Source organism: Bombus bifarius, unplaced genomic scaffold (assembly GCF_011952205.1).
Source record: "Bombus bifarius isolate JDL3187 unplaced genomic scaffold, Bbif_JDL3187 scf7180000009125, whole genome shotgun sequence".
Lineage (NCBI taxonomy): Eukaryota > Metazoa > Arthropoda > Insecta > Hymenoptera > Apidae > Bombus > Bombus bifarius.
This window is the reverse complement of record NW_022884914.1, coordinates 5,834,754-5,856,327: the sequence shown is the minus strand read 5'-3', so window position 1 is coordinate 5,856,327 and position 21,574 is coordinate 5,834,754. Positions and strand designations below refer to the sequence as shown.

Genomic DNA, 21,574 nt, shown 5'->3' with positions numbered 1-21,574 from the left:
CATATCTGACGCAAAACAATCAAACAACAAAATAAATTAAAGTATATCTTTCTCGATGAAATTTTCTCTAAAAATAATCTCAACTAACAGGAATCACGTTTATCTCCTACAAACCATTGCACAATTTCTTTTAAGGGATCGTGATCCATGATTCCAAGTTAGATTCGTGTGTACTATGAATCATCTATTTGTTTCTCGATTTACATCCACGATAATCGAGCCATGAACGATCTAAAGTTGCATTTCATTTACTGAACGACGTCTTTTTTTTGAAGCTAAACGTACCTACTGATAGCAGTTATTAAGCAAAGCTGAAGCTAAGAAGGTTATATTATAATTGCAATTGGTTCCTTTTACGAATGTCACATTCATCGATCGGCTTACACGAAATTAACTATTCCGTATTATTATCATGGAACTGCTGAATGAACAATTAAATCACGTTTAATCCTTTCGTAGATTATTCCTGAGGAAGTTACGCTCGAAGGAATGCTTGAACCAAGGCTACGTTATGGACGGCCATCCGAAGACGCTGGAACAAGCGAAAACATTGTTCGGCGGAGAAAGTTTAACTGAATTCGACGAAGAATTGGGAGAAGATGCCGAGACAGATACGATGCAGTCGATTATGCCTGAGTTGGTGGTTTCGTTGGAAGCCAGCGACGAGTTTCTGAAAGAAAGAATTATTCAACGACCCGAGAAAGAGATCCAGGGCACCCATTACACGGAGGAACATATGATGCGCCGTTTGAAGGAATACAGGTAATCGTATGCGAGTACATCGCCGAATCCGGTTCGAATTGCGTCGATAATGTATGGCCACAGAGCTAACAGGAGGTTAATTAAACACGAGTCCCGCGGCAAAATTACCATGGTGGTTTCATAAAATTCTAAGAATTATATAGATGGAATCCAGTTAATAAAATCTTGACGGCGCAACGGCCAGATGCTTTGTAAGAATCTCGATGCTTCGTGAAATTATGTCGCGGTATTTCACCACAGTAAAGTTTTCTTGCTTATATTTGTGCTGTTTTATTTATGTCAGATTAATTATAAGATATTCAATATATTGCCTGTTGTGATTATTTAAAAGAAATTTGTTAGTATTACCTGAGAAAGGAGAAATCTTTTTAAAAAATGGATTTCAATGGGAAAGTAGCATATGTAGATTTTTGTCCAAAAACGAAGTATAGGAAACGATATATTGAATCTGTATTTGTTCAAGTGAAAAATGGCATAAATGGTTTTTCATGAAAGAATAAAACATATTTTTGTTCCCTACTTTTTAATAGATCTGTTATTTTAAAAAGAACGATGGTTGTGAAATTTTTTCAAAATAGGTGCAATAACAATTGGCAACGTTATTCGGCGCAGCGGAGGCAATAAAAAATATTATCAAATCACGCGGTAACTGATGACTCGGATTGTTATTAAATCAGAAAACTCGTTGCTATCCGGCCAATGTTTATTACGCGAAATATCAAAATTATTGCGTTGCAGTCCGTAATTTTCCATTTTTCCAGAGCTACCAAGACCAGATAAAGCTAAAAAATACTTCGCTTTCATCGCTTTTTTTCAGAAAGAGAAACACCGACGATAATACACCGTTGAATTTTTTCGATGAAATTGAAATTCATCCGCTCATCATCGACGTAGAGGACGATGTATGCCCCGATATGTTCCCCACGATTTATCAATGTCTCCAGAGAGTCGGCCCGCCGAGAAACTACGGTAAGATATGCCTTTGACATCGCCAAATTTGTCGTTTATCATCTGGTTGAGTAGACGGTTTTTCTTCGTTGTCAAGAAAAAGTATGTATATTAGGGTAACTTTTCTTACAGAATCTCTACCAAGTTTTCGTAAAATTCTGACATTGGATATATTAATCTCATCGGCGTTTATATGCACGAGCCGTTTATTAATTCCATTTACACAGATCACAGCAAACTGTAATTTGTGGAACTTGGAAAACAAGATCTGCATATTTTACATTTACAAACTTATGTACGTTAATTCGTTTTTTACTTCGGTCGTTAAATTCCTTTCTTAAACATTCAATTTCGTTTTCGTCGTGTTCGACGTAAATTTTTTACTTATTTTTCAGTAACACATTAGCATAATTTTCTATTGCATCTTTTACTTCATTAGGATTAACCGCTGAGGAAACGAGGGATGCGCGAGAGCGCGCTGAGGCGGAAGCGCGTGCAACGGAAGCTGCCGTGAAACTACAACAAGAAAGAGAATTCTTAGAACGCAAACGTCTACGCGAGGACAAGATGGAGGAATGGGTTAGAGTTTATTGTTTCGAATTGATGATGAAAATCGATTACTTAGATAGCAAGAAATTAAATCCCTTATTAATCATTCATTTTATGCTCTATAATATTATTTGTGCTGAAACCTCGAATAATTAAAGTGCACTGACATTAAAGATTTCATTACGTTACGGTCTCGTCGTAACATGCTCTGTGTATTAAAAAAATAGGAAGAAAGACAAATCGTAACAAATAACAAAATGTTTTTAAAAACGATTATTTTGAAGATCAGCTCTAATAATATTAGCTTGTATTAAGCGCACGCAAAATGTTTAAGGCGTTTAAATTAAAAAAAATGACACAGGGACATTTTTGTATTTCTGCAACTTTTCGAAAGCTATCCAACGAAAGAGTAAGGAACGTTTGACCTGGGGAAGTGATAATATGTCGCTATCAAATCTGGAGAGTACGCTGCTTGCGGAAGAACTTCCTAAGTTAACCCTAAATTAAGGATAGTGATTGGACTCACACGCGATCGAACGACTTGTCGTCGTTCACCGTGCTCACTGTTGTTCTGTGAGGTTATCGTCACCAATCGATCATAAAGTTGGCATTTCACTTAGATCAATGCCAAGCCGATAATTGCACGAAAAGTCGGGAAATTATATCGGCTCAAAGTAATTATACATGAACGCTTGAGAAAGAAACTAAAGCTTTTGCATACACCTAATATATTTACGTCTTAAACGATAATTAACCTCGATTTATCGGTAGCGAAGAAATAAAGATCAATTTGGAAGTATCAGTAAACCAAGTCTTTAGTGGATAGTTAGTAACTCAGAATCCAGTTGGCCAAGTTTCATCTAGCAACACATAACACACCTATTGAAATTTGTGGTCGATTAAAGTATCATACTTCATTTCGTTGGACGGCTTCTAGGAGGAAACAAACTCTGTTGATGGATATGCGAAGTGGTACTTTGACTTTCTTCGACGATTCCTATCTTACTCCTGCCATATTGAACGATTGTTCGAGTAACTTTCATCGAATATTCATTATGCAATATATCAATTTTATAAACTTCCAACCATAATCAATTTTTATTTATTCTACCTAATCCTCCAATTAAACGTGTAACTTTTACCATTAATTAAATGGATATTTTATTTTATTTATTTTATTTATTCAAAGAGAATAGATCAGTCGTTACAATCGTCACATATTTACACAAACAAAATAATCCTTCATCTGCGATATTAGCACAAGCTTTGTTGGACTATTCTGATGCAAGTGAATTAATGAATGATTTGTCGTCAAAAGAAAAGCCATTCAAAACATTCATGTAACCAATTACATACGACACGATTTTTTTAAACCTCCCAGCGCTTCCTTGTTTCGCTTTTGTTTCTCTATTTACAAATGTACATCCTTTCATTGTGTAGTTGGAAGGACACAGAGATCGTTGTGTTTCACGAGAACAGAGAGGCAATTCAATAATCTTGAATTAAAATGAACAAAAAAATGAAGAACTGGCTACAATAGATGAAATAGAATCGTGTTTATATCGATCCTTTGCCTCGTGTTGTTTTCTATTAAGCAGACGAGTTGTGGTATGTACGATATGAAATCTGATTCTAGTAGCGGTTCCTTTACAATGGTATTGTTTTAACGTCAAAAATAAAGTTTTTCTTCAATTTCATTTGCTTTAAACGCTTTGGTAACAAGGTATCCCTTCTTTCACAAACGATATCTGTATTTTTTATTCATCAGTTGTTTATCCTCAAATACGTAATTTCTATCTCAGATTTAATATTATGATAGCTAGAATGTTTATTTATAAATTCATTTGTTGTACTTCAAACCACGATTTCTTGCTTCAAAACTAAGTCTCGAATAAAGCTATTTAAGTTTAAAATTATTATATCTCAAACTAAAAATAAATTTGAAGTCGTGTTATAATGACAAACGAAGCGGCAGAGCCATACCCTGTTTATCTATAATTTTAAACTACCTTCTATAATATATTTTAACTTTTTTCATTATGCTCGTTATGTGGTAAATATACAGGGTGGTTTGTAACTGGTAGTACAAGCGGAAAGGGGGTGATTCTACGCGAAAAAAGAAGTCGAAAATATAGAATAAAAATTTTTAAAAAATTTTTTTTTATCTTTCCATCGAGATAACGATCTACAGTGAGATCCGTTATAACGAGACGTGATAAAGTGCACGCGTACCGAGCGAAAATTCAAAGTCGATTTTCTCGAAAACAAAACCTCAAACGAAAAATTTTTATTCTATATTTTCGACTTCTTTTTTCGCGTAGAATCACCCCCCCCCCTTTCCGCTTGTACCACCAGTTACCAACCACCCTGTATATAGACGTAATCAATGCAAATGATAAAAAATGGGTTACTAATTATATACTTATTATTTCTTTTTACAAGTCGTGCGATGATAATACACCCACATACATATATACATATATAATATTAATGAGAATAACAATAATGAATTTTACTTTATCAATTTGCAGTTTTCATTTTGCCATATATCGTACCGTATCGCGGTATTGTCGGTAACCGATGGTTTTTGCTATCTTGTACGACGTATACAGATTCGCGGCATCTTTTGTGCAACAAATCAAAAGGCTTTTCGTAGGTATGTGTGTTCGTTTCAGTTTCGTGGATTTATGTTATCGTTCCGCGACTCATGAAACTTTCAGCATTCGCAAAGTTACTTTCAGCAATGATAAAGTAGCTCGCGACAACGAATTTTGGAATCCGGTCGGAGGAACCGATAGATCCTATTTGTAATTCTAATTCGGTCTTCCTTCGTTTCTGTTAAAATATTATAATAAGTAACGTCTGTTGCGTAGAATGTGATCGAACATGTTTTTTGTGTAGCTTTTTGTATAAAAGTATTCTTCATTGATGCTCGATTAATTCGACATCGTTGGATTTCGCGCTGACCTTTTCAGCCAAGGTTTAGCGTTCCTTGGCCTGTTAAATGTTTCTCTTTCGTTTGTCATTAATAACGACACGTGATTTCATATGCGAACGAAAGGATATTATGCATGTAAAAAAAAAATTGCTTTTAAACAGAAAAGTCGATAGCGAGATGGTATTCTCTTCGGATCATCAGTCGCGAAAATTGAGAAGTTGTTATCGAGTAAACCTGTAATAACAGTTGGAATTCTGTTCAGAAATGGAACACGTAACCTTGTACTTCATCATTGACATTTCCTAAAAATGTTCCATGTAAAAGAATAATAAAGAAAGAGGTTGTTCATTTCTGAGAATGGTGTTCTTTCTAGTTCATTACTTTAATTATACGTTATATAATATAGTAAAGGTGATCCCCATCGCAATATCGGCACTATATTTCTTACCAGAGATAGGTGTTTAAAAATTAATATCTTCTATTTTATCGGAATCCTTTTAGTGTCTATAATAAAATTAACAAAATAGCTCCATTACAAATCGTAAAAGATAATTTACGATCCTATTATCGCAAAAAATAATTTTTCTTCGAATAATAAATTTTTCTGTCCATAGACGAATTTGATGGAGAAGTTGAAGGAAGAGCAAGAAGAAAGACTCTGTCTAGCTGGCTTGCCTCTACGCCACTATTTGATGAAGTACGTGTTTCCAACGTTGACGCAGGGACTCATCGAAGTTGCAAATTTACGTCCCGACGATCCTGTAGACTTTCTCGTGAGTCGAAACTTCTACCAATCGTCTTGTCACTTAAACGGGCGTTTGATGTTTCGTCGTAATTATCTGGGAAAGTTCTGTCCTTCCTGTACTCTCTTTTTGACGCAACTCATTTTCCTCTCGGTGGTTTAAGCGATAAGAAATGAACGTTACTTGTCGAAAAAAAGCAGCATCGTGCTTAGTAGAACTTCAAACCGATTAATTGTAGAGCACAAATGTTCAGCCGTGATGTTTAAAATTCGTACAGTTTCAGTATGAAATTTTGTACATAATTTTAAATTACACATGTTTATTAGATGTAAAATATTTATTGAGAGGAAGGATGAACTTTTTTACATACAATGTATTTTTCTTTTATTTATCAAGTTGCAAATTAACATAATTAAGCAGATTATTTAACAAATTTATTTCGGATTGTTTAACGAATTAAAGCTGTAAATTCAGTTTTTTCGATACGTAAAATATGTACCTTGACTTCTATTGTAAAATTTTAGTAGAACGAAAAAAATGATATAAAAATGTACCTACAATGTATTCCATCAGTTCTTTCTCCGTTTGAATAACCTAACCAAACTTTTTCACCTCTTTTCAAGACCCCATTACGTATAAAAATTCTCCACTGAATGTATTAATTAAGGGAGAGAGCTTTTTCACAAAGTACGTTCCCTGGTTTTCAATCAATTTCAAATATTTGTAAAAGTCACTATTCTCTTCTTATCAAGTAGCTTTATTTTTTACAAATAATGAACCATAAAATAAAAGGTGATAAAAAATTGAATCTTGCATATGTAGACAAATGGCAGTCCAAATATATTATATTACATTCATTCGAACATTTCTACCATTTTTATAGTACGTTAACGAGTCGATAAAAAAATCTGAAATCGTTTATCACGATGGATCACGCGTGTATTAAAGCAATTTCCGTTTCATCGGATTTATCGGGAATATTCAAAAATAATCGTCGATTGTTGATAAGCATGAAATGAAACTAATCGTCAGGGGGGCTGGATTAAAACGGATATTTTTTAGGCAACGTATCGATCCGCGCTGGTAAACTGAGACGCTATTGCCTGTCCAGAAGGGGATATTGAATTTCAACTAGTGGAATGGCCACTGATACCACATGGATGCCTCGCTTCAAAAACAGAATTCTCGTTGAATTTTGGTACTCCCTATCGTACTTCACGCATATTGATCGATAAAGTTGCCGTTTGCTTCCATTTGATCGAAATTATCTTTCATATGATATATGTAGTTATGTTCTTTATTCCTCAATTTCAAATTTCACGACCAATAATATTCTTTATCCAATATTTATCATTTAAAAAATTGATTTCTAGTGTCAGGGTCTAAATTTAAATGTCTATATATATAAATAAGCTTGTCAATTTTCTCTTTGTCTAAAGACTAACAAATAATTAGCATGATCGACCAGATACTAATATCATTTAGTTTCCACGGTCCACAAATATCTCGCAACATCAGAAATTCGTTAATTTTCTGTGAATTAACGTTTCTCTATTTAATCTTCAGCAATATCTACTTCAGCAACCTCATTTAACATTTTCACACTAGAATGCTGCTGGAACAATAACTGGCTATCACATCTCTAACTTTGACGTATCGACATCAGCAGATCCGCCTCTCACGATCAGTCAACGATCCACGTCGAGACATCGGCGATGGGAACGAGAGCGTGACGAGGTTCAGATTAAACTAGCGGTCGACCACCCTACTGTAACCCCTTTCGTCGTTAATTCTCGGTTCGAAGAACTTCGGAGCTTCGACTCCGAGGTCGAAGCACGACACGCGTATCCATCAAATGTTTGCATTGAAAGACATCGTCCTATCGATCAGCTTTTTTCTTTTATGTAAGGTGAATCGGGATACGACGAGGGACGCGGTCAAAGGGAAGGAAGAGTGAAATATCGACGAAGTAAATTCTTATTACCTTCACCGTTTTCCCGACGGGCTTCCAACGACTCGTGTCTCGCACTTTGGTTTGTGGTACGTCCTTCGACCGTCTCCTGTTTAAGGGGTTGCTCTGTGTATCGAGTCCTCGTTACGCGAACCGTTACTCCCCTGTACGTTCCGCGTTTTATGAGCACGTGCACTGAAACATGTCCTCGATTTCGTTGCCTGTTCGTTGCTGAGACACCAGCCTCGTTTCCAACCTTGGTGATCCTTACCAAGGTTATTTAGTAATAACAGAATTAGGTCAGGTTTTCGTACAATTTTCGCGAGATACAATAACGTTTACGAAGCTCACGATTTGAAATTAAGGATAGACTGTCTAAGACTTTGTATATATAGGAGCTTGTATTATTCACGATATTGGTTAATCTTGAAATCGAATTATTATTTTTTGTAAGTTTGTTAGGGAAAAGTGATAGGGAATTTTTATGCTTTTCGTCATCATTATTTCGACGAATAATAATAGTTGGAAGTTTTGCATTTCTCAAAGGACAAAGGAAGAAAATTTAGAAACGAGGAAACATAGAATTGGCAAACGTCTTATTATTCACTTTGAAGAGAGTGAATATCCACGATTAATAGAACACAGCTCCCTCGCACAAAAATTCGTCAATTAATAATATTAGTGTAGACAGGTTATAAATTTGAATCCATTTCACCGTATACTATCTAATATAACTATGTCCTGCCAATATTGAGTAACCAATATTGAGTTCCAACATCAGGTTTGATATTTTTTTTTAGAGCACGAGTGAGTTTCATTTCCAGCAAAACTTTGGGACTTCTGGACAGTAAAAGTCCAATGGCTTGACTCTCTCGACCCGTCCCGGCTGTCTGTCGTTTTAGCGACAATTTTCACGCTATAGCAGACCGTCCGTTGCATCATCAAACGTAAAAGCGTCAGTTGAATTGGCGAGAGAAGTTGCATGTAACGTGCGCGCGCGCGTGGTTCAATGTACTACGCTCTGCCGCGTGGAATTTTACGATATCGTCGCTCGGTAACGTGGTGAAAGTTTTCGCAGTCGTTACAACCGCGTGAACGTAAATGTAATACGCCGGGCGACGAACGGTGCTTTCGCGTCCCAGGTGTTTATACCTGGTGAATAATCGACGCAATATTGCGGCGAGCATTTATTATGATTTACCGGCAACGATGGCGAGCTTCGTTGTACGCGATTGCAAATAGTCGAATCGCGTAGTTGTGTAATTATTCGATGGATAAATGGAAGCTGTGCAAAGTAAAAAGAGGAAAAGCACTTATTATACCTTCCCGTTTTATTGCTTTTCCATTTTAATTTCTATATGGCCGTAGGTTTTGTAAATTTCTCTTATTTCGTACTTGTGCAGGACAATGTACAACTTTGCTTTTTTGCGTTATCAGATAAAAAGTTAAAAGGTTTTACTGAAAACAGAAGTCACGCGTGTTTGAAAGAGAATGTTGAAAGTGACGCCTCGTTAGAATTCGAAAGTTGATGCATTCGAATGTATTCTTTTTGAAATATTATATGTTCAGTTAAAATATTCTTTCCCCATTAGCTAATTTCATTATTCCATTTCTTGAAAATGCTGCTTCCACAGTTTTTTCGGTCCGGAATAATTTACTCGTTCGAAAATTGTCGATGTGTGAAAAAATGAAACTCTCTGGGTGCAAGATCAAGTATATAGGAAAAGTTTCATATTTTCCTCTCTGAAATTTTTAGTCTGATTATTTGCAACTTCACCTGATATTGCGTTATTCATTTCCTTTGCTCCTACTGATGGAGTCAAAAGAAGGATTTGGAACGCTTTAGATACCTCTCTCTGATCGTTGGATATTATTTCCAGCAATATATTGTGCGATCTTATTGTCGATTATATTTTCCGGGTTTCCCCTTGGTTCATTTTCCAATGAAATATCACCAGTCTCAAGTTTCATAAACCAACCAACCAATGTCGAGCTGCCTTCACATTTACGGAATCTTCTTCGAATGTTAAATTTATGTTTTCGGCAACTTCCGTAGCGTGATTCCCAAGTTTAAGTCTGTATAATAATGTCATGCGAATATTTTGACTATTCATGACAGTTGATAATGACATTGTAATATTTTTATCGTATATTCCATTAACTTTCGGTTGATATATGTCAGAATAAATTTCTTTTTTCCTATTTAATGATAGGATAAAATTTGATGGGTGATACTGACTGTCCCGTTAAATTTAAGCTTGGAGAAACCGTCATTTCATATGCATTAACCTAATATGTATTTCGAGAAAAATGGGTAAGGTAAGAAGATCTAAAGAATGCATTTTTTTTAAACTTTTATGTGAACATTTCTTTTGATGGAGTTAGCTAATATTTAAGCAACGCGATGTTAGCATTAACGATTCCGGTAAGTTGGAATTAATTTGAGTACCGGTAAAAGCAGTGTAATATGGGATTAAAAAATGCGAAGATGTAATTTGAAAATTTAACATAACGATATATTATTTATCAAGATTCATTTATAAAACGTTAAAGTAGAACAAGAGAGAAATGTAAATTCTATATTTTCTAATTTTTAATTTAAGACCAAGGAGGTTCATGCAAAATTATAAAATTATTAAAAATATCATTTTTAAAGATCAAGCAATATGTTATAATGATATTAATAATAATTTAGTACTTTGCGATATGGAACAACTAACCTAATATTTCGCAAATTAATCGGTCAAAAAATGTTACCACGATTAACAGGTAATATGTAACATTTTGAGAACAATACACCGTGTCGCCAATTTCTAATACAAGGCGCAATCTTGTCTGAAACGCACAATAAACGACATACTTGCGAACTGACTTTACTGTACAATATGTGTCATCCTTTGTTACGTCCTATGCAGAGTAACGTATAATACAAGTTGTGTCTATCTTACAAAAAGAAAAAAGAAGTTGATCAGATTATAGCCGAGACAAACAATAAGCCGGGGCTCAACCCATATTCTTCACAGATGACTGATTTGACCAATTAATCCATCTAGTTTGTCGACAAACTTTTCTTTTCAAAATTCACCATAAAAGCAGCTAATGCGTCCCTGTGGTGTCTGACAAATGCGGCGATTTTCAATCTCGAATTCCGTGTGAAATTGGTGTATTAGAAACGGTATTAAAAGGTGTCTCAATGCGTTGCTGTAACCATTAGGGATTATTTCTCACTGTTTATTTCTCACTATTCACAATGGCTCACGTCTATAGCGGAGTTTCTTAGTTACCTACAGATTAATTTTCTTAATTGGTCTAATGGATCAGTTTACAAAGCGATCTCGAAATGTTCACTGCAATGCAGCGATTTGTATTGTAGTTAGACTAGGAATAGTTTCGATATTGAAATTTAGATGAAGGGTTTCGTGGTTAGACTTTCTAAGACTGATAAGTAATTCGTGTATTACTTTATAGTATGTCATCTTATATTCTTCAAATTTCAAACATTATCATTATCTTTCTTTCGAATACCAATGAAATTACAGATTTATAATAAAATAAGTAGAAAATAGAAACAATGAAATTCCTTTTGTACGAAATATCAAAACGTCCTAATACTTGTGGCAGCAAATGAATATCAAACTAATCATTAAAATCACATCTAATTAATATCAAATTCAGATTACGTATATCCTCAAGGGAGCTCTTTTGAATCATCTCAATACTTCGTCGCGAAGTTTCCAACTAGTTGAACGACATATTACGACAAGTTAAATAAATATCAGAGAAATTTCAAAGCAGCGGTAGGTATCACTACCAAGAGACAACAGCCGTATTTCGCAATAACGACGATAGTATGCACGACACTACGTCGTTGTTACTTGGTGAGCTTTAATAAACAAACTTCTGTCATTCACCATAACCCAGACTCGAATTTACCCCCTGTAACGGGGATGTAAATTAATGATGAGCTGTGCACTGATTGCCTGGATGACATGTGACGTAAATTCAAATTACAAAACTAGACGTAACAATGCAACGTGACAGCCATTGAATCTCTGAATATCAATCTTCTTCTAAAATCTTCTTCGAGATTGTATCAATGCGGGAACTGAACTACTTAAAAAATATCGAGCACCCTTTCCTCGATAAAATATTACGTAAGGGTTCGTTAATGTTTGTTCCGTGTGATTCGACTGAATGTTATATCCGTCCATTTGGGTACAGGCGTATGCTTTTGTTCATAAATATGCTGCACGACCGTTGGCTTTATACAGAACGCGATAATTGTAATTATTTTATAAGACAATCATGACGAGTTGCTAAAATATTGTGTTCATTCAAAATAACGATCATGGACATACTGCAAAGATCTTCAAGAAAAGGTAAATTTAACGTGGAAGAAGTGAATTTGTACGAATTGCAGAAAGATTACGGATTAATAAATACCTACATATTTGCCTCCACAATTCTCTCATCTACAAATTTCATAGGGGAAAATTTGAGCTCGGAAACTTCGAAAAAATTTACGTAAAACAGTCTTCTATAAATTGTATTGTATTTAGTAATTGTGAATGGGGATGTTTGTAAGTTAATGTTACGTTAATTGAATTAACGTGCACCGAAATCATTGGTTCGTTGTAACTGCTTCATATAATAGAACAACAGGTCGAGACTGAAACGTATCTGTGCTTTCATACGCAATCAGGCTTCCGAGGTTGGCAGACATTATAATTCGCTTGCTCGTTCAATTACGCGAACCAACGAGATTGGAGTTCGAATGAGGAGATATACTCTTTTAATGAGGAAATTGATTTATAGGATCTAGTAGATTCTCCCGTTTGATGGTAATAGCTTCTTCGGTAAAATTTTATTGAATATCAGAGTTCGAGATACAGACTACTTCAGCAGAAAAGGAAGTGTTCCAAGTATACCATTATTCGAGACTTTGGTTAATTTGTGGTAATAGCTAATAGCAGTATCACCTTGTTGCGTGATCAATATATTACGAATGTAAGTTGCTCACGGTTTATAGTTCAATAGTTAAGCAGTAATTCGTGAATCTTAATACTGAAAGCGAGGAATTTATACTTAACGATTTAGAGAGAAATAAATTATTTTTTTATCATAATATTCTATCATACGCAATGAAGAATAAAATTATTATATTTTTGTCATCTATGATATTTAAATTAAATTGTATTCTGGCAAGGGTAAGTAAGTGTTGAGAATACGTTTCAGCGTTAACACGCGCAGTAATAATCTTTACGAAGTAACCTTGACTGAGCTTTAATTGTGAATCATTTTAGCGGAACATTTCCTACGTCCCTTTTAACAACCTTTAAACGTCTCCTTCGGCGAATTTCTTCTTTGAATTATCTCGACGTATTTCTGAGGAACGCAAAAAATATCACGAAAGTAAGTCTAGCATAAAACGGTTAGGTACTAAATGAAAACTTAGAAGAAATCGTTGATGCATCTCTCTTTTATTTACGCAGTTACTTCTAAATTAGAGTTTAAAAAGAATGAGAGGCTAAATTAATCTAACCGTAACCACTTTCGAAAGTTATTTAAAAGAAGTTAACTCTTTAGGCGGACGGTTTGCAAATTTCTATGAATAAACTGCGAACACTATTTGTCGTGCATATCGATTCTTCTCTGTTCAAACAACTCTCCTATTCCCTTGCAACCTTGAATTGTTCAAAGGTCTTGACATTCTGATTTATCGAATTTCTTTTCCTTTTCAATATGTTCATGAAATTAAAAAAATGCAACAACATAATCTTATCTTTGTAACTAAAAGAAGCAAAACAATGAATTTTTGATATAATTTGGAGAGCCTAAATAAAAAAAATAGCAGGTTCTAAATAAAAATTTAGCAGAAAATACCACTGTATTTTTCCCTTATCTCTTGCCTTCCATTAATTATTTAGTACAGCACTTATCTCAATACGTGAATGTTCATTCATAAATAAAAATGGGCTATCTCGTATAATTTTTCGTGTAACGCGAACACAACATCGACTTGTGGAATGGGCAGAACATTTCAAAAGGTAGCTGTTTCTCTTTTCTTTTTTTAAGGAGAAAATTTTGTTGGTAAAATAAATATGTACTTGCAATTCGTTAAGTTGAGTTATTTTTCTAAAAATCTAGACGATACATTTTCTTATGAAGATTGAATAAATTTGTTTATAAGTGGTAACAAAATAGAAAGCAAAGCTGTCAAAGAATAGAGGCAATATAAATAATAATTATTTAATAAATGGATTCCCATTAAATATAAAGGTAATTTTTCTCGAACGTAATTAATGAAAACAAATGACCGAGTCGCTTAAACTCGGTTTAAATTTCATTCGATACACACATACGCGTTACTTTGCAACCTGAACACGCAAGCCAACCTCTCAACGATTAACAGATACTTGATTTAAAAAGCGTATCTACATTTCACACCTCAATTTTAAATTACATCACTGCAAATTATAATAAAAGGAACTAGATTACAACCCTTCTTATATCGATTTATAGAAAATCAGCATAATTTTTCTAAATAAAAATTATATCCCACAAATTTGAACGTTTATCGCCATAAAAGAACTGCTAACCGATAAAGTAGGAGATAAAAAACAATCTGTCTGAGGATAAAAACAATAATCTCTCGAAATTTCAACGACCGTATCCATTTCATCGAGTCTATTCTCAGCGGAACAAATTCGAATAACTTTCGCGATTTGCCACTGAAAGTACCGACGGTCACTTGTGCGATTCTCTATTTCCGGAACTGAGGTCGTACTTTTTATTCCTCCTTTCCCTTTTTATTCGCCTCGATCCCGACGCGGAAACGTCGAGAAACAGGAAATGTGTTGACGAGCGTCGGAAGTTGTTCGTTGAAAAGTGAACACAATGTAACAAGGCCGGGGTAAGAGTGGGAGAAACGGGTCAGGGAGTTAGAAAACGGGAGGCGACCCATTTTTTAAAAGGACCACGTGCACGTATCATGCCAGTGCATCAATGCTTCCGGAAAGAATATCGAAAGATATTCCATTATTCCGACTGCATGCGTGTTATTTTCGTTACACGTCTCCATTTATTTCGCTAGATATAAAATGAGATACTAAGGATCGTGTTATTTATGGGGCGTTACTACTAGTTTTAGGGAATATATATTTACATAGGTTTTTCGTGAATAAAATAGTAGAGGAAGATTTCGTGGAGAAAGAAAGTCAAGCAGGATAATATCTGTAAATTTCTGTAGTATTTTCTTCGAAGAGCTTGGGATACCATCATCTATTGGCGGTCTTTTATTGGGCTTAATGGTCTGTAATACTTATTGGTGTTTATTTATTATTATTACTTTCAGTAATAGAAGTGATCGACACCAAGTCTTCACTACTGGCATATTAACTTTTATCGTCTCAGTTATAGTATTGAGCATCGTTGTCACGGAATCATCACAGTAAACAGTAGTTAACCATCTTCACAGACAATTCGATCTTTCATTCTACATCGAAATAACATGGTTGTTGGTCTATACGATTTCATCCACTTTCTAATCCTTTCCTAATTCAACTCTCTTCCAGGCTGAATATTTATTCAAAGAAAATCCAGAGGGGAAAATGTTCGAGCCAGAATACACAAACGCGATGGCCTCGGTTCTGGAAATGATCGACAAGTATGGCAGCTTCGTTCTTCCCGAAGAAGAAATCAGCGACAAAATGTCTGAATTTTTGAAGCGGGAGCGTAGCAAGTCGGAAGAAGTGATGGATAGTAGCGATATAGACGTGTGCACGAGTCGGAAGACCTGTATCACACCTTGTTTCACGTATGAAGACACGGACACGTACGAGGGAGAAGGAGAAACCGAACGGACAATCTCCGAGCAAATCTATGACAAGGAAGATTGACGAAGTTCGGACGAGCCAGACAGTTCTTCCCGAAGGACCTGGACGTTAGGTCGAATCGCATGGCAATTAATTAATCTACACGCGGTACGACAATGACAATATTTGACTGCCATCGTCACCCGAAGTTCCTGTAATCTGTTGAGCTCTGCATACTAATACCCTACGTCTCTCTTCAATGTGTTTAAGAGGACATTTATGTAGTGTGATGGCTGGACTATGGATGTTTATGCATTCATAGGAAATTTGAATATTTGAAAATATACAGGATACACGTAAATATACAGAATATTTAAAGCAAAGAATTTCACCACGTTCAGATGACGAAATAAATATTTAGTTTGGTTTTATTCATATAGCTGTCTTCCTAAAGATATTAATTTGCATAAATATCTGCAGTTTAGCGATCGGAATATTTGTTTACAATGTATTACTATATTTGTTTACAATGCTAATTACTATAAGTGAGAGCAAGAATGAGTTTTATGTTGTGATTGTGTCATGACTCAAAGTACATTTTGATGTAAGTGTAGAAATTGTCGATGCAGCAGATACGTAATATTTTACCAACACTAAAATTTACGCACCTATAGCAATATAAATAAACATTTGTTTCGAAGTCTGTCATATTGATTTCATTCTGACAGCAACAGATATGTTTTATTAGTTTAATATTGATATCTTAAGAAAGGGTTTATGTGACTATCTCTTTTAAACCTTTTTTGCGACCAACAGATGTCTGTTTAACAATATTGTTCAACCGATGGAAGAAACCCTGGGCTGAGTTACATCCTCCATAGATCAGGCAATTGATTCCAATATTTAAAAATAAAAAGTACTCTAATCTTTCTCTTTCATAAATATAAGGATATTCTTGCAAAATGCAATTACTTTTATAGACTTGAATAATCCTTTCTTGGACATTACATGTATAGTATGTTGGAATAAGGCGGACACTTTGCGAGACATTTAATCCAACAAGATTATTTAAAAGATGAAGTGCCCATTTCTTAACGCGAGAGACTTAAAAGAAACGAAACAAAGTAAATTACTTAGAACTATGTATAATTACCGTAATGGTAAAAACAATTTAGCATAATATGTTCATTCCGTTCCAATTAAATGAACCCACACATTTTGCAAAAGTGAAAAGACTTTTAAACTACTTATTATATACCGATTGCCTACATCATTAATTATACTACACCCACGTACGACATATTTTCACGGTAAAAATATAAAAATTCCTTTGAGCCATTTCACATATTCAACATGTAAGATTTTTTCGTTCTAATTACCTTCATATACCTAATTCCAACAAAAAAGCTTTTATATTTCAAAAGATATAAACAAAATATTATTTCCCAATTTTTTGTATGCCTTTATACAAAAGCTTTTGCTAAAAGAAATATCTCCAAAAAATTGTATATGTACTATCGAAATATTCTACGTTGTAAATGCATTAGAACTTCGTATTCCGAATTATCCTATCTTTCCAAACTAAAACACAGTAACCACGATCCAGCATCCTTATGAAAAGAAAACAATCTAACTACACAAATGCTATTTAAATATTATTAATCTATTTCCCAATAGTATCATATGTTGCACAGCGCACGAAGTAGAATGTACCGTTCGAGTCAGACGTAGCCTGTTGAACATCTGTCACCAGAAGGATGAAGCGACAGAAACCGTTCATATATAACCACAATTTACATATTTATAATTAAATTTAACAAACAGAGACAGTTCACGAGAAAATGTAAAAGTATGTGAGAAAGAATAAGTTATGCAGAAACGTAGAAATATAGAAATAAAGATATGAAATGTAAAAATATTCGAGAGTTCTACGTGTTCTACGTTAGAACCAAAGGACGAATCGTTGAATCGAATTTCTTTGACACGATACAGAATAGGAAACGCGTACGTTTCGAGTTCATCAGTCAAATGTTACAGACCTTGACCGACTCGCGGTCGCAGATCAGAGACAGAAAAATCTACCGTGAGAATAATTCGTCTGTCGCAAATTGCACTTCAAAGAGCCAATTTGACCCTTCCTCTGTGTATGCCGCTGAACGTAACAGAAAACCAATTATCGTAGAATCTTTTTCAGAATAAAAGCATTATATTATAGCCGTAGGATACAGGAAGACCAGCAGCATATTGCTGCATAGAGGAAAAGTCAAAAAGTGCTCGTCGATTGTAGCCAATAGCGTTGTTTAGATTCGTTTCGGATTCGACGAATGCGATTCCAATGCGATTATTCGTTCGGAGCACAATTACCGTTAATCTGGTTCGAAACGAAGATACATATAAAGTGGTTACATCGAAATGCAATAAAGAAACGAATGAAAAGTTGTTGCAATGAATCGCGAAAGCGTACGTTTGAATTATAAATTTATTTTATTGTACGCGTTTGTTGATCAAATGTATTTTTACGTGAGACTCGTTATGTTGAGTGGAAAATCTTGTTGTATTAATAAAGAAGGAAAAAGAGAAAAGGAATAAATGAAACAGAAAAAAATGAAAAGGAGAAATGTAGAGAGATGATGAAAAGGGAAACACTGAAATTTCCGCAAATGCAATATTTAAGCGGATCAAAAATCCCTGGTAATGGAGTACGTTGATTATCAGTTGGATGACACATTAATATTTCCCTGTGAGAACGCGCTCGTGAGCTTAAAATTCGTATCCAGAAGACTGTGAGCTCTATATCGAGCCGTAGGCGGTCTCGCGGGGCCAAGGACGATGCACATTGTTCCGCGTCTTTAATATGACGTAGGTTTGCTCCTTTCGCCGTGAGCGCTCGTAGTATCGCGGTTTATCTTTTTCGTGTTTCCTTTCAAAACAAGCGGTAAATTGTTTCACAACGTAACGGCCGGACAACGAATAGGAACACGCTTGTACTCCAACTTTCCATTTCCTTTATTGGTGTCGTAATATACGCATTTGGAAATGTTCCGTTAACGAACATCTATAAATATCGCGTGTATACTACGAATAATCGAGTAGTGCAATAAATCACAGAATTTACGTTGTCATTTTTATCATTCTGCTATTTTTGCAGCGTTCATCGCGCTGTTGTTTTTTCTTGCTCCCTTCCTTAATTTTTTATCGGACGGTTAAGAGAAGTTATTACTTTTAAACTTGACAACGAACCATTATCGATTCCCCGTAAACATAAATAGAATCAATGCGTGCCAAGATAGGAATGAACACAACGCCTACACGATCGTCCCGTATCGGCTGAAAATATGTAATGATAATAAATCACGATAGGCGAACGTTCCAAAGAACGCAAAAACTTTTCATAGGCAAACGAAGTTTAACTAAACTGTGGGGATATCGATGTGGCAGGAATCTGAGCAAGTACGTAGGAGGATGTCGCACAAATTAGTTTGACGTCAAACTTTGACCAACATTCCTTAAACCGAAGCCCTATATCTCGAATTAACAAGAACATAAAAATAAAACAAGAAAATATCGATACAATTAGCTTTAACAAAATACTCGTTCCTCATTTTCACGAAGTAGTTGTAAGAATTTTCAATTACGTGCTCGAACGATTGGGAATTGAATGCTGGGAACTCTATAGTACTGTGCTTCAACAGGTAAACGTTCCAACGACTCAGTTAGTTTCTCAAACAGCTCGCTTTGATCGGCTTTTAAATCAGAAATATCGATCGGCGATGATGGTTAAAAACAAAGGTACTTTTCATACAGGAGCATCCTTCGTTCGAACGTTGCCGACGTCGAATAATAGGACGATGGGTCTATTTAATGGGTCTTTGCGAAGCCGCAAAGCGCTAATTGGCCCTAAATCTTTGATTTTCCAGGGGAAGAAAGCATGCGAAGGGTTCGTAGGATCGAGAGGAATGCTGAATAATTTCGCAGGAACAAAGTCGTTCCGACGCGACGACGCCTCGTACGCCGTGAGCGTATATAGACGAAGCGCAGTCAGTATATCTGTATCTTCAAACACCTGTTAGCAACTCGTGTGGGCGGCTCGCCACATCGCCTTTAAATTCTCGCCACGATTAAGCACGAAAAGCCGCTTCCTCTCGTCGTCTGTTCACGATCCAACCGAATAGTAATGTCCCGTTACGATTTAACGTACGCATGCCGGACACGCGTTTTCCTTTTTGTCTCCAACGCGTCGTTTACACTTCACCAACCGTACAATAATATACCACTTACGATACGAACATAAAGTCGTACTATACGTAGACACACTCGCCGAACATAGAATAAATAAAAATTAAAATAGTAATGAAATAAAATATAAAAACTTACCGGCGTGGCCTTGCACGGAATAATTCGCTTCCTCGCTAGGAACGATAGTTTCCTCGAGGACGCTCTCAGAAGCGGTCTTAACGACGCCCATATCCGATCCTATTTCTTTGACTTCGCTGTGACGGTGCGTACAGTCAGCGTGGTACACACTCTAAGTGGATGCGACGAAGTGAGGTTGTTCGATGACGATTAACTCGGCTTGATCGTGCCGCGTTGTCTGCCGCTGCCGGAATGCGCGGCGCCGTTTCGTCAACTTATTGCGTCTGCGTCCGCGCCTGCGTCCTCCGCCTCTCCCTTGAGCCCTCTATCCTGCTCCTCTTCCCTCCTTGACCCTCACGCCGGTATATCCTACCCCTCTATTCTTCCTACCTCTCCGCATCCTTGTTCCTTGGCCAGCAACGCGTCACGGGATGGGGAGCAAGGCAATCCCTAGGCCAGGGTGAACACGCAGCCAAGAACGCAGGAGCGGGAAAGGGAAGAGAACGGTACGTATATGGTGGTGATGGTATACTAGCGATGGTTTGCCGGTGGTGGTACGTCAGTGATAGTGTGCCGGACTAGGCTGCCGTGGCTCGACGCGTCCGATAGCTACGGTAGGGGGTTGCTTTGGCTGCTTCTGCCGCCGTCAACACGCTCTCGCGCGAGATCTCGCGGCAGCGGCAGGGTCGGGCGGGGTGCGCCAGTGCCATGGCACACAGGGGCAATGTCGACCAACTGGGTCTCGGTGAAGGTCTCGGCTAGCACAGCTACTCGTGTTCGATAATGCATCCTTCTACCTCGCCGTTTTTCTTCTTTCGATCTGCGTTTTAACGTTCCTTCTCGTTCTTTCTCGATCCCTTCTCTCTTTCTATGATTTCACCGTCGACGAATCGGTGTTTGCGCCTCTTGCTCCGTAGCAACGTTGGCACTTCTATGCCTTAAGACGTCACATTTTATGTTTTATATATTATCATTACCGAGCAAGTCCATTCTATGGTCCCCAGAGGGTTGAAATTACAATATCTCTCTATCTACCTAAAATTAATATATACGCAGAAAGTATCTACAAATTATTGAGAGTATGCGCGGAAGATGTCTTTACCTGCGTAATCCTGCTCTAGAACATTTTGTGCTTCCCTTACGAGTAGGACTATCGGATCCAACATGTTTGCAGCACGTGCACGACCTTGAAAATGTGCGTCGCTATAGATAGACGCGCGGGTGCATGAACCACGCGCACTCTCTAATCTAATTGTTGCGTTTTATTCGCACGGTCCCAATCTTCGCCTAGTACGAAATTACCCGATATTGTACCTTTAAGCCCTACATTGACGTTCACCGACAAACTATCTCTTCCCTTCTAGCACGTGTTACGTGATTGCGAATCAAGCTTTATATAACGTAGTTCCTATTGGAAGTAGATAGATCAACGTAAGCCTGTGTTCCCTAAGAATTTACGAGCCTCCTAATCCTCGCAGCGATTAATGGAATCCCAACAGGAGCTTCCAGCATTTTC

General features: G+C 36.4%; 1 protein-coding gene across 1 annotated transcript in view; it reads right to left on the bottom strand.

The window, feature by feature from the left end:
* The window catches only part of LOC117213640 (synaptotagmin-10-like), a 49,763-nt gene extending 29,593 nt beyond the window's left edge, over positions 1 to 20,170 (bottom strand). The window contains exon 1 of the mRNA XM_033459162.1: positions 20,080 to 20,170. Within this exon, the coding sequence (XP_033315053.1) occupies positions 20,080 to 20,170 (91 nt within the window). The remainder of the gene's footprint in view (positions 1 to 20,079) is intronic.
* Between the last annotated feature and the right edge of the window lie 1,404 nt (positions 20,171 to 21,574).